This window comes from Microtus ochrogaster, chromosome 8 (assembly GCF_000317375.1).
Source record: "Microtus ochrogaster isolate Prairie Vole_2 chromosome 8, MicOch1.0, whole genome shotgun sequence".
Taxonomy (NCBI): Eukaryota; Metazoa; Chordata; class Mammalia; order Rodentia; family Cricetidae; genus Microtus; species Microtus ochrogaster.
In genome coordinates this window covers 77974108-77987267 of record NC_022015.1, presented here as the reverse complement: position 1 = coordinate 77987267, position 13160 = coordinate 77974108, and the positions used below count along the sequence as shown (strand labels likewise).

Here is a 13160-nt window from a genome sequence, read left to right as displayed (position 1 = left end):
CACCCACCTATGTTCTAAGCTATGAGCCCAAGCAGTTTGTTTATTACTTAACCAATGAAATCAACAGATTGATATATGACACTCCCACATCAATGACTGGTTCTCCAAATCCATGCATATTTAAGAACACTGACTTCAAATTGTGTAACAAGGCAATTAAATTGCAATAAGACTTCTATACCTCCTTCTGTCTCATTGTGTCATGGTTCATTGCTTCACCCCAAAGTGACAGAGAAAATGCTCAATTACTATTTAACTCTTTTTTTTAGGGGTGGGGGCATTTGAGACAGGGTATCTCTGTGTAGCTTTGGAGACTGTCCTGGAATTCTCTCTGTGGACCAGGCTGTCCTTGAATTTACAGAGATCCGTCTGCCTCTGTCTTCTGTGTCCTGGGATTAAAGGTGTGTACCATCACTGCCTGGTTTAACTCATTTTCATATATGTGAAAGGCAGCTTTTGCTATCTCTGCCTCTGCATCCCATCAAAGCTCTTCATCATCCACACTCTTTGAATGTGTGCCAGGTTAGTGAATAAAATCCTTCCCGCTTCACTTCCTTGTGTTCTTCTTCAGGACATGCATGTCATCAGCACAGATGAGAACCAAGTGTTTGCAGCCGTCCAAGAATGGAACCAAAATGACACGTACAACCTCTACATCTCGGACACCCGTGGTGTGTACTTTACCCTGGCCTTGGAGAATGTCCAGAGTAGCAGAGGACCTGAAGGCAACGTCATGATTGACCTCTATGAGGTATGTCACCAAGCATATGTGGTTCTGGAGGATAGCAGCTCCCAGACAAACTGGTGAAATATGGGTCACCTGATCATGCTAATGCTGGTCCTTGGACAGTGTCACTCTACCTGAGACAAGGGAAGACTTACAGGAAGTTCTTCTTGTTTAACTTGCAACCCATAGAATTTTTTAAGAGTCTTTTTCTTTTTTAATTGATCCCACTAGGCAAGAGCAGCTCCAGAGAAATTAGAAATTATCTGGGGATAGAAACCACACAATTAAAGGCTTGCATATGGTTAATCTACATAATGATATGATATTTGACATAAGATAAAATTTCAAATAGATTTGAATGGCTGTCAGGGTTTTGTGTAGTGAATGAGTGGGCAGCATTCTTGCTTGCCTTTGAAGTGACTTGCATGGTGCATCTTTGTATGCTATGAGAATGCATCCTGTTGGCCTTGAAGAATTTCCCAACTTGATAACCTGGCTAGTGATCCACCTCTTAATGGCCAATGCATAAGATAATATTCATAAGATTATTTTTTTTTTTACCAAAACAAACCTGGAAAATTAAATTAGCAGAAAAGCACAATAAGCCAGAGATTATCCAGCCTCCCTTGGGACACAGTAGCTCTTTGGTTTTCTAATAACCAATACTCAAAGTAAAACCATCTAAATTGTATCAATCAGCTATAATGAAAAAAAGTACCAAAGGTTTCATTATCCTTGTTATGAATTGCAATGATATTACTATGGTTATGAAGATTTATACTCTTATAGAAACAGAATGGGTCAGTTACAGACTTAATATTTTTTCAAATAGAATATGGTACATCATTCCATTTCTTTAGAAAACAGAATTAATGTTTTCTTACCTCTTCCTCCCAAGGCCCAGGGACCATCACTGAAGAGGGTGGAGGAAGATTATAAATTCCAGATGCAGTGGATGATTACGGGCAGTATTTTCTGGACATGATAGAACAGGTGTACACAGGAATTCAGTGGTTGTTGACTGCATGCATAAGACATGCCCAGTGTCAAGTCAGAGAAAATTTTAGCATGGGAAGTCCCAGCCCTTGTGGAGGAGCTCCTAGAAACTGATGGTTGTGGGAGGAAGAAGGAGAGTTAGTCCTCTTCTGGGCTGAATTGTCTTTAAAGGCACAATGGATATAAAACAGGCTACTCTTTGAGGATGAACTGTGTCTTTTGGTCAGTGTGGATGTATGATGACAGTTTCTGAATGAGTTAGAATGTGTTATTTAATGACATATTAAGGGTTAGAAAAGTGCTGTGGGACAATGGTTTTACCCTGTAAGGATTTGTTTCTTATACTTGTTTAATAAAATGCTGATTGGCCAGTAGCCAGGCAGGAAGTATAGGCAGGGCAATGAGAAGAGAATGAGAACAGGAGAATTCTGGGAAGAGAAAGAGTCAGTCTACAGTTGTCATTCAGACATAGAGGAAGCAAGATGGGACTGCCTTGCTGAAAAAGGGACCAAGCCACGTGGCTAACACAGACAAGTATTATAGGCTAATATAAGTTATAAGAGTTAATAAGAAGTCTGAGCTAATAGACCAACCAGTTTATGATTAACGTAAATCTCTGTGTGTTTATTTGGGTCTAAATGGCTGTGGGACCTGGCAGGACAGAAACCTCAGTCAACAGAGAAATATAGTAACAGGCCTATACTCTGTCTGGAAAAAAAGTCAGAAATGGTGTCAAACCCATGCAGCCATAAAGACACTGTCATTTTGCTAAGATCAGGGATTCACAAGAAGCACTTGTGTTATGTCCAGAGAAAGAAACCAACTTCACTTAAGAAACTCAAGCCCAAATGTACATCCTTGTAATGTGTTCTATTTCCTCTTTCTTTTAGAGGTGTAAAGCAACCTTTCCATAGTAGCTCAGCCTCTTTTGTATGCATAAAACCAGGCTCCTAGACTGAAATGTCCCGCAAAATAAAAAATAAGATGAAATGCATGCTAAATTCAGAATTTGACAGACTAGTATATGATATACTTAGTGTATATATACTTAAGAAAATATACTGCAGATCTTTTCACCCTTGTATAAGCTTTTATCCCACTTTTCATCTCATGTTTCAGCTAGATATAGTGTCTCAGCTCTCAAGCTCCAACTGAATATTTATTCTGGAAAACATTTACATAGTTTAAAGATTTAGTGTCAAGAATGCTCTAGATAAAGTCTGACTTATATTATGACATTTTTAAAATCCAGGCTGACTGAGTTTGAGTTCCAGTTGTACTGCTCTTCCTGTTGAAATGTCTGCTCAAGACAAGCGCATGCCTTCTGAGCCACACTTGCCTTGTTGAGAATATAGAGATGAACATACAATCCAATAGACTGCTCTGAGGATGAAGTCAATTAATCCTTGCTAACTACTATTCTAATGCCTGAAATACAGTGTTTTAACAAAATGGAGAATTGTTAGTGCAACCTTGCAGTGTGCCTAGACACCACTTAGCCTTCTATTCTGATTGTCTTAAAACATACCCACATTTTTATGTCCAGCACATCCCACCAGTGAGGATTTCTGCTTCTTTCCGTATTGCAATGAGCAATGAAATGTGACATTCTTAACACTGGGTACTTGTCTTGCCAAGAAGTAGAAATTTCAACTCTTCTTTTCTCCTTTGGAAATTTCCTATGAACATTTAAACTTGAAGTTTGTTTTGTTGAAATGCCTGGCATTCCCTTGCCTTGAGCCATCCACACATCTGTGAGGGTATAGCCCATGTAGTGTCACAGTGGCTATGCCAGCTTAATGTTCCAGTTCAGTTTCTTGAGCCTAGTTCCATCCTTTGCCTCACAGTCCAGCCTTAACACATGGGGAGGTGCTTAGTCTTACTGCAACTTGATATGCATGTTTTGTTGATACTCATGAGAGACCTGCCCTTTTCTAAACAGAAATGAAGGGGGAATGCATTGTGGGAGTGAGAATGGGGGGGGGTGAGAGATTAAGAGGAGAGGGAGGAAGGGAAACAGACTGGGATGTGAAATATGTAAATTAATTTAAAAATTTAAAAGATGAAAGGAAGAAAAGAGTAGATAAAAATGCATAACAAACAAACAAGAACCTGAAGAATGTATACCCATTACTCCAGGAAAGGCAGTAGAGTCACCCCAAGTGGTCCCCTCAGGATATTTTTAGCCATATTTGACCAGATAAGTAAGTTAATAGTAAATTTTAGTAAGATGCTAATATCAGTCATGTTTTGATTTATACAAATCAGTAAACATCTCTGAAACACTAAAAGCAAGCAAAACACACTTTTAGTTTTCTTTTCTTCTTCCTGACTACCCCTTTCCCTTTCAATTCAAATAGGTTCTTTCCAATTCAATTCAAAAATGCATTCTCTAGATTAATTGTATTTTCTGTAGGAAATGAAGACCATGTTGAATTTGGTCCTTTGATGGCGAAACAGGTGAATAAACTGGGCAGGAGTGACTTTGCAGTGAACCATTTGCAACCATTTCTTTTTAACAAATGGCTTTATGCATTCAAACACTGCATCAGGTATGGGATGAGGGGAAGCAGCAGCAGCATGACTGCAGGACACAAGCATTCCTTGTTAATCCTGCATTTGCCCTTCCTGTCTCTTGCTGTTGACTATCTGCAGGGAAACTGCTGGCTCTTATTAGCATCACTTTGAGCAGTGGTGTGACTGCATTATGTAAAGGTGTTCTGCATCCCGGGGCAGGGAGAGCAGTGTCTTTGTTTTATTAGCTTGACAGTTCAAAGCAACTTGAATTGAAATTGATGTGAGCAGAACAGCAGTGGCATATCTGCTGATTACCTAGATAGAAAGAATATTGGCAGACACAAGGCCTGGCACAAATGTTCCCTTAAATCTGATTGTTCTGGCTAGCAGGAAGATGAAATTCATCCAGCGTGAATTTCCCCGTAGAATTGCAATGAATGATGAGCGCTTAGAGATAAGTGAGAAGCAAGAGAATCCATAAATGAATTAATAAGCAGCAGAGATGAACATCATATGAGGTGGGCATGACAGAGATAGGACCCATGGAGTGTGTGTTTGCTCACATCGGGGTGATGGAGAATGCCATTCCTTTATGTGCCTCTGAATACCAGTCACATGCCATTCCTGCACGTGTGTACTCATGAAGCCATTGAGGAAATGCAAACTGGAGAGAGAAGAAGTGTATAGGTGGGACTCTGTCTCAAGTAAGCATCCACATGGAGAGCTTTGTGAAAACAACAACAGAAACCTCACTTCCTACTAAATACAACCATTTACTTCACACACATTGTCGCCTGGGTACAAGCTCTGTGCTTTCAATTCTATAACTATGTGTGTGTGTGTGTAATGAGATATGAAAGTGATGAAACAAAATATTAGAGACAGAGTACTTTGGTTTAGTCAATGAAATACCAGAATTTTCTCATAGTGTGAGTTATCTATTTGACATGCTCTGGAGTGAAGAAGGTGAAGAAATGTGAGCCAGGACTTTGGTTATGGACCAAACATCCCAGGAATGGATTTTTAAACAAAATTTAGTGATAATAGTTAATTTGGGATATGATCATGTACAAAATAATGTATAAAGAACTTTCCATAATTCTTTTGATTGACCCATAAATTAACTTTTGGATGGCCGCAGTCTCTTCCTCCTTGTTAGGTAAAAAGGAGAGCATGCATACGCACTTTCACAAGGTTACAGAGTCAACTTAGGGCTCAAATCTAAGGGTATGTGGATGTTCAACTACAGTGTACCATGTCTCCTGAAAGATCAGAGTGCTTTTGTTTGATTATGGATGTTCAATAGTGTAAAGACTGAAGGATAAGTTAAGACTGTAGTAATAGTCTTCATCTTCCCAGACGAGGAAAACAAGCAGACAGGAAGAAGAAAGCAATGAGGAAAACAGTCAATTGCTTTATGCCTGTGCCCGGACTTTCAGAACCAAGTCCAAAATTACATACAGATCCAGACAATAATTGGATATAGTTGCCAACATTGTCTTATAGAAGGAAGAATAAATGTGTGGAAATTATGAAAGCAAATATTCTAAAATTCCATTATTCCCAAAGAACATGAATGCATCAGTGACCATGTGGGTTGAGTAACACAAAATAACATGTTTCATTGTGACCCATGAGGTAGAGATGTAATGGATGTATCTGAGAACTGTGATTCCTAGTATATTTGTGTGTGGGTGACAAAAGGGAGTTGGACAGCTTTGGACAATGCCACCCTCTTTTGGGAAGGGAAAATTAATTAATGATGATAAACTGTGCTTTGGCTTAATGGAAAATGATGGCTCAGGGCAGCTGAGTGCTAAAGGTGGTGGTTGGGAGTGAGTCTACTTGGCTATTAAGTACTGAATGCACAAACTGTGAGGCATGTCGTGCACCAGAAAAGATGTGCAGCAGGCAGGCTGTGTCTGCGCAGGATATACAGCTCGTCTTTAAAAGAGAAAACCCAACCATGATGATGGTGATGATGTACCACGATTTCTTAAGAAAAAGTGCTTCTTAAAAGCCAAGGTCAGACACAGAGGATACACACCCTGTCCAAACCAAGTCAGAGTTTTTAGAGGCTACACTCTTTATATGAGAGTACTAATTGATCAGGTATTAGAAGAAGAAATAACATTTAGCTGGGAGTATATCTCCATGGTAGAATACTTGAAACAGTATGTTCAAAGTCCCAGTTCCAATCACCAGTAGCAGGAGGATGGGGAGAAGAAGGACCACATAGACTTTATTTTTGTCAAGCGAGTACTTTGATTATAGTGGCATGCCTGACTCCCTCAGAACACTCATCTTTCCTGGTTGGGGGATTGTATTTAGAAGATGAATATAACCCACCCTCAAACACAAAGGAAACATGACTGTGAAAGTGGTCTCTTTCTTGCCACAGTTCTTTCATCTACATTCTTGAAGTTTGACACTTAAGTTTTCCACTTTAAGTCTGAAAAGGTAGGTATCATGGTTTGCCCATCAGCATCAGAGGGAGACAGAGGAAGAACTAAACAAGACACTCTAGCACAAGAGGCCTCCCAATCTGAGCTCCACTTGGAACACATGGAAAATTGACAGAGGAGAGAATTTGCGAGACAATAAACATGAAAAGGAAGGTGTCTGATACCCTTCCTTTAAATCATCAAAGAACTGCCCAACACCTAGCATATTTTACATCTCAAAGACCATTTTAAAGATGAAGGGACAGGTGCTTAAAACATTTCGGTTATTACTTACTGAATGACTACAGAGTAAAGGCATCAAAGAATGATTACTGGCAAGTCCTATAAGTATGATGTGCCAGTGTGATATTTCTCTCACAATACTGTAGAATAGCAGAAGAAGTTGTGTAAACAAGACAACCACAGGACTAAATATATGGGCTCTGGAGTTGGACAGACTGAGGGACAGTCCATGCCTGTGACTGAATGGCATTGGGAAGATGATTTGCCATATTTGAGCATTTATTTATTCACCTCAAAGTGATTACAATTTTTAATTTACAGAATACATGAAGTTGGTTCATGTGTGGAGGTTTGTGAAGCCTAGCATTTCATGAGGTATCAATGCATTTAGGTAAATTAATTGTCATAATTTTGGTTTGATTTGATTTTTTGGAGACATGATCAGAGTATGTAGACATGGTATTGACTCACTGCCTGACAGTCCTTCTTCCTAAGACTTTTAGAGTTATTATGTCACCTAGGAGAGAACTCTTATGACCTATCTCGATAAAACAAAACCAGGAATTTTTATACAAAGCTACTGCACCATTAATAATATTAAGGATGTTTTAGTGAATGAACATCAGTTGATATTGTTTTTAAAGATCATGATAATAGATGATGTCACTTTAACTTCTGATAAAAGTTTAAAGGCTACTAGAGAAATTTTTGGGCAGGTTATTACCTCTTAGACAAGTGCACAGAGTTGAAACCAAGACATGGTACCATATATAAAAGAGGCAAAATAAAGAACATGGTAGTGATAGGAACAATGGATGAGGATGAAGACATTCTGACTTCTGGAAGAGGTGTACTGAGCTGGCTCTGAGGGGTAAGCAAGGAGAAACACTTTGGTAGATTGTCTGTGAGATTCCAGGGTGGCCATCGTGTACAGAAAACACGATAAAGAAAGGAATACAATACACTGAATACAATAAGTATGCTGTTTAGCTTGAAGTTTGAGCTGTAGCACTTCATATTTAAAACCTAATCAAAATGATATCTTGGATTCAGATGTTAAATGGCAATAAATAATTTTAAATTACTTTTGGGACTTGTGGAATCAAATTCCTCCCTATGAGAAATGAGGAGAGAAAAGTTAATTCGAGCACAGTCAACATTCTTAGAGATTATTATGCTGAATTCAATAGGAATGAAATTTAACAGGTCTTTTTTTCCAAAAGAAGATGCACTCCTAGTATCAGGATGCAGCAAGGAATATTTATTGGTTATTCTTTGTCTGTGTGAAGCTGTAACTTCCATTGGATATTCTTCTCTGTGTCTCCTGCCATCCCTCCACTCCATTCTAAGTATATATGTAGTATGAGCACAGAGAAAGGTATGTGGCAAAATAACACTCTTTAATCCCCAACAGCATCCCACGCATCTCCCCCCACTCTCAAATAAATGTGCACACAAGGACACCCACATGATTCCATACTTTATGCACTAACTCTGTCCAGTTGATAAGAATCGGTGGATAGTCCAAGTAAGATACGATGAAACCTTTCCTAAAAACTGTTGGAATAAGGAGCCTCGTTCAAAGGATTTCAGTGAGAAACATAGAAAAATGCATTCATCAAGCTCACCGTGACAGTAAAAGACACAGTTGACCATCTTTGCAGGTCAAGATAAAAAAGCAAAGCAATTAAAAAGAAGAAAGCAATTCAAACAAGTAAAGTGCCTTGTTTACAAGAGAAAAATAAACCAACTCTCTCCAGCTTTTACCCCTCTTGACACACATTCCCTCTTTGCCAAGTTTTTATTCCTCAAGATAAACCCGAAGGCCACACTTTCAAAGATGAATAACACAGGCTAGCTCTCTGCTCAAGTGGCATTTGATAATGCCAAGCAGTCAGGGGCCAGTAAAGTCACCACGTCTACAAATCAAATGAACCAGTTCCTAAACACATAGCCTCCTGCTCTGTGACTCTTGTCAAAGAAGGAGAGAGGGCAGAGGAGGAAGCAGAGAATGAAATGATTGAAATAGGTAACATTTTTTTTTTAAATTCCTTTTGCACTTATTTTTTTTTTAACCCTATAGAGGACTGGGTGACTACATCGTTTCTCATTTCTGGCTAGATACTGATTGAGAAGGAGGACCAACAGGGCTTTGTGAAAATTCTGATTTATGCAATTTGATTCTTAAAGAACTGGCACTGTGGTCTTATTTAAGTACATAACAGCCTCTTGAACATATGGAAAGCTAAGATGGGGGTTCCTGGGAAGCAGCCTGTATGGAGCTGTTATAGTGAATAACTAAATATCAGTGGTAATTAACACCTAGTCGTTGGGAAGTAGAACGCTCCTGGGGTTTATGCCTTCCACATTTGGTGAGAATCAACAATGCACCAGAAATTGTTTGAGCTGTTGATTGCTTAGAATGTGGCTTGCTTTCCTAAGTAGTTCAAAATATTCCTCTCAACAACTCGTTTACTGCATTTATTGTTAAACAATCTTCTTCCAAAAGAGTACAGATTTGGCCTGTCTCTAAATTATCCCAGATGCCAAATCCACAGGTACAGACTAATGAGAACTGCCTGTGTCAAAAACAAAATCGAGACGCATGTCTTCTAGTGTGGGTTGAGACCCAGACTTTAGAGCTGACAAATTCTGAGCTATCTGCTGAAACAATTTTGGAAGTCAAACAGAATATGAAACTCCAGTCTCTGTGATCGAAAACAATTAACATTTGTCAACACGTCAGTTTCCTTCTGCAGAGACTTGGGATGAAAGCTATTACACAGGTTTGTAGCAACCCTTGAAAGGCAGGGGAATGAGCATAGCGCTCTGTATTAACAAGGACAGGCAAAACTACAACTTTCGTGTATTTCTTCTGTTTAAAATTAATCATATCACAATAAAAAGCTAACTTAAATTACTTCAAAATTATCAAGTATTTTTTTATTCCTCATGTATGTTGCAACTAGCTCCAAATGTAATCTAAGTCTCCATTTTCTCATCCAGAATATGTGATTATTGACCACTCTACCCCAATGTAATGATGGGCATCGGATGAGTAAAAATGCATAGACATGGAATGGATCATTCAACATGCTTTGGACCTTTCCCTCACCAATCTCCAATTTTCCTGGGTTGTAATCATTTTACAGGGACTAACATATGTTTTGTAAAACTTTAAAATTCCTGAAAAATAAAAACAGTTTACAAGTGATGATCTTTGATTATACAATTTTGATAGCTTGTTAATTCTTAGCCTTAGCATGTAGAATGAGTAAGCATTTTCATAGTTGTTAGCAGCATTTAGTGTCAGAATAGCTGTGTGGGTGCTAGGAACAAAACTAGGGTCCTCTAGAAGAGAAACTGGTAATCCTAAGTGCTGGGCCATTTCTACAGCTCTGATGTCAACTGATTTTGGTAAGAACAGCAACATCACGAGACTGAAGGAATGGTTATTTGATAACAAAACAGTTACTTCTTAAAATTTATTTTGTTTCTCTAATGCTCAGTACATTTGATGAATCAATAGGGAGAACTCTTACATCAAAAAAGAAATAATAATAACTATATGAGTCTTTCATATATGGTGGCACATACCTTTAATTCCAGTACTCAGGAGGCAGAAGAAGATAGATCTGTGAGTTCAAGGCCAGTCTAGTCTACAAAGAGAATTCCAGGACAGACAGGATTATTACACAGAGAAACCTTGTCTCAAGAAAACAAACAACAACAACAACAAACCCAAAAAGGGTCTCCCAACTGACCTCTTTTAATTGAAAATTTCTCAGTAATTTAGATAGCCATTACAACCATGCACTCGGAAACTACATTTTTCTAGGCTATAATCTCAGGTCTGCCATTTGCTGTGTCATTAACAGTGTGCCCTGGCATGTACCTCAACTATCTCTGACATGTAAGGTAGAACTAGCAATTATCTCCTAGAGTATTGTAAAGATTAAATGAGAGATTATATATATATAATATCATATATATTATATATATGTGATATATATGTTACATTGCATGACAGTTAGCATACAATATAAGTTGTCCCTATTTACTTCCAGCTTGTCAAGTAACAGACTTGAAAGTGTTGGGGTTTGTTTCATAGAGACTGATGGCTGCAGACAACCATTAGATGACAAATCTCTGCAAGTCACAGCTTACAGAAAGGACCACAGCTTCAGTTTTACATTTCATGGATTTGACAAGTATCCTGCTGCATGCATGCATCATTATGTGATCCCTGCATGTAGAATCCTCTATGCTTCACGTATTCATTTCTTGCTCCAAGTTAGACCCGGGCAATCAGTGACCTTTTGTATGTGTGTGTGCATGTGCATGTGAGTGTGTGTGTGTGTGTGTGTGTGTGTGTGTGTGTGTGTGTGCATAGATTTGCATTTACAGGATGTCATGCAGTTACCACCTTCACTTATACTATGTGTCTGCCTCCTCCCTCCCATCATGTTATGGCTTTTGGTGCATTTTAGTGTCAAGTAATAATATTCCATTGTTTGTACATGTCACTGTTGATTTTACTTTCTTCCTCATAATGAACATCTTGATTATTTCTGATCTTTGGTGATTGAAAAAAGTTATTATAGACATCATCAGTATCAGCAAAGCAAACAGACAAAAAGATGATAAACCTCTACTCAGCTTGTGTTATGACTCGCATACAGCAGGGGGCGCAAGGCTATTGGTTTCTGTCAGGTAGACTTGCGAGGGATATCTAAGCACTTACACCTATCCTGTCTTTTCTCTAGGATAAAAATTTGGCAGTTGGTTGTTATTTTAATGTAAAAAGAATGTCCTTTCTCAAATTGATGTATTTTTCAGCCATGTCAATTTTTCCCAGGTAGCAGGGATAAAGGGAATGTTCTTGGCTAACAAGAAGATTGACAACCAAGTGAAGACTTTCATCACTTACAACAAAGGCAGAGACTGGCGTTTGCTGCAGGCTCCAGATGCAGATCTAAGAGGGGACCCTGTGCACTGTTTACTGGTGAGTCCTGTGTGCTGAAGCAGCATGCCACACATGGTGAAGGGTTGGAGTTGGTGTCCAACAAGATGTTGAAGATACTTTTGGGACTTCTTTTCAGCTGACGAAAAAGATGGGAAGAATCCAAAGAAAAGAGCAGTTAGGCCTCTCATTTTTGATGGCCAAATAAATGAGAACATGTCCCAGACCTTTGCTCTACTACAAAATTCTTCTTTCTAGCCTGAATCATTTCTGTTTGTCTGGTGTTTAGGGTGGTGGTGGTGGTGATGAGATTTTCTGTTTTATTTATGTGCTAAATTGTTATCTCTACTACTGAGATGTAACCCAAGCCCTCCATCTCAGCTGTGGACGAGTACCTCCAGGTTTAGGGAAATACGATGTTTTTCATCTCTTGTGAGGCTGTTCCCTGAGCTCTCTTATAATTCAAGATAAATCACCAGTTACAGAGCTAATGTTGCATACATTTATCTGTAGAGTTGGTTGTAAACAGAGACTGTGCATTGCATTCCCAACCATCCTGGTCTGAATAATCATGCAGAAATTATATTAATTACAACATTGTTTGGCTGATGGCTCAAGCATATTCCTAACTAGCTCCTACATCTTAACCCATTTCTATGTATGACCATGAGGTTGTGGCTTACCCGTAAAGTTCCAGCATCTTTTTACTTCAGCAGCTACATGGTATCTGCCTGACTTCTCCTTTTTTCTCCCTGCATTCAGTTTAGTTTTCCCCACCTAGCTATATTCTGCCCTGCTATAGGCCAAAAGAGCTTTTTTATTAACCAATGATAATAAAATATATTCATAGCATACAGAGGAGAATCCCACATCCATTGGTGAAGTGAATTCAGATCGCCTTAGTGTATTTTCCTGTAGACACATTTTACCTCATTTTGTAAGAAGTTTTTGACTCAAACTTTTATTGAGTCAATGGTCTAAGTCAATGGTTTAATCAATGGCTTAAGCATGCATTTGCTTCCTCTACATATTCTTATCAGTTTATCTGCTTTAGTCTATAATGTCTGTCCTTGCAAAATCTGTGACATGTAGGGAAAAATATACCTTAGCACTTGTTTTGCTATGTAATGCTTTACTGGGACACAGTCACACTTACATGGTTATTTTATTGTCCATGGCCATTTTCACTTTACGAAGGTAGAATCAGTAGCCATGTGCATTCAAAGCAAGTCTAAGATATTTATATTACTACCCTTTAAAGGAAAGTTTG

At 38.7% G+C, this 13160-nt stretch overlaps 1 protein-coding gene across 4 annotated transcripts in view; it reads left to right on the top strand.

Moving 5' to 3' along the window:
* Sorcs1 (sortilin related VPS10 domain containing receptor 1) overlaps positions 1 to 13160 on the top strand; it is a 506327-nt gene that overhangs the window by 390236 nt on the left and 102931 nt on the right. For all 4 annotated transcript variants that reach the window (XM_005352454.2, XM_005352456.3, XM_005352453.3 and 1 more), the window contains exons 9-10: positions 572 to 751; positions 11786 to 11932. In XM_005352454.2, the coding sequence (XP_005352511.1) occupies positions 572 to 751; positions 11786 to 11932 (327 nt within the window). The remainder of the gene's footprint in view (positions 1 to 571; positions 752 to 11785; positions 11933 to 13160) is intronic.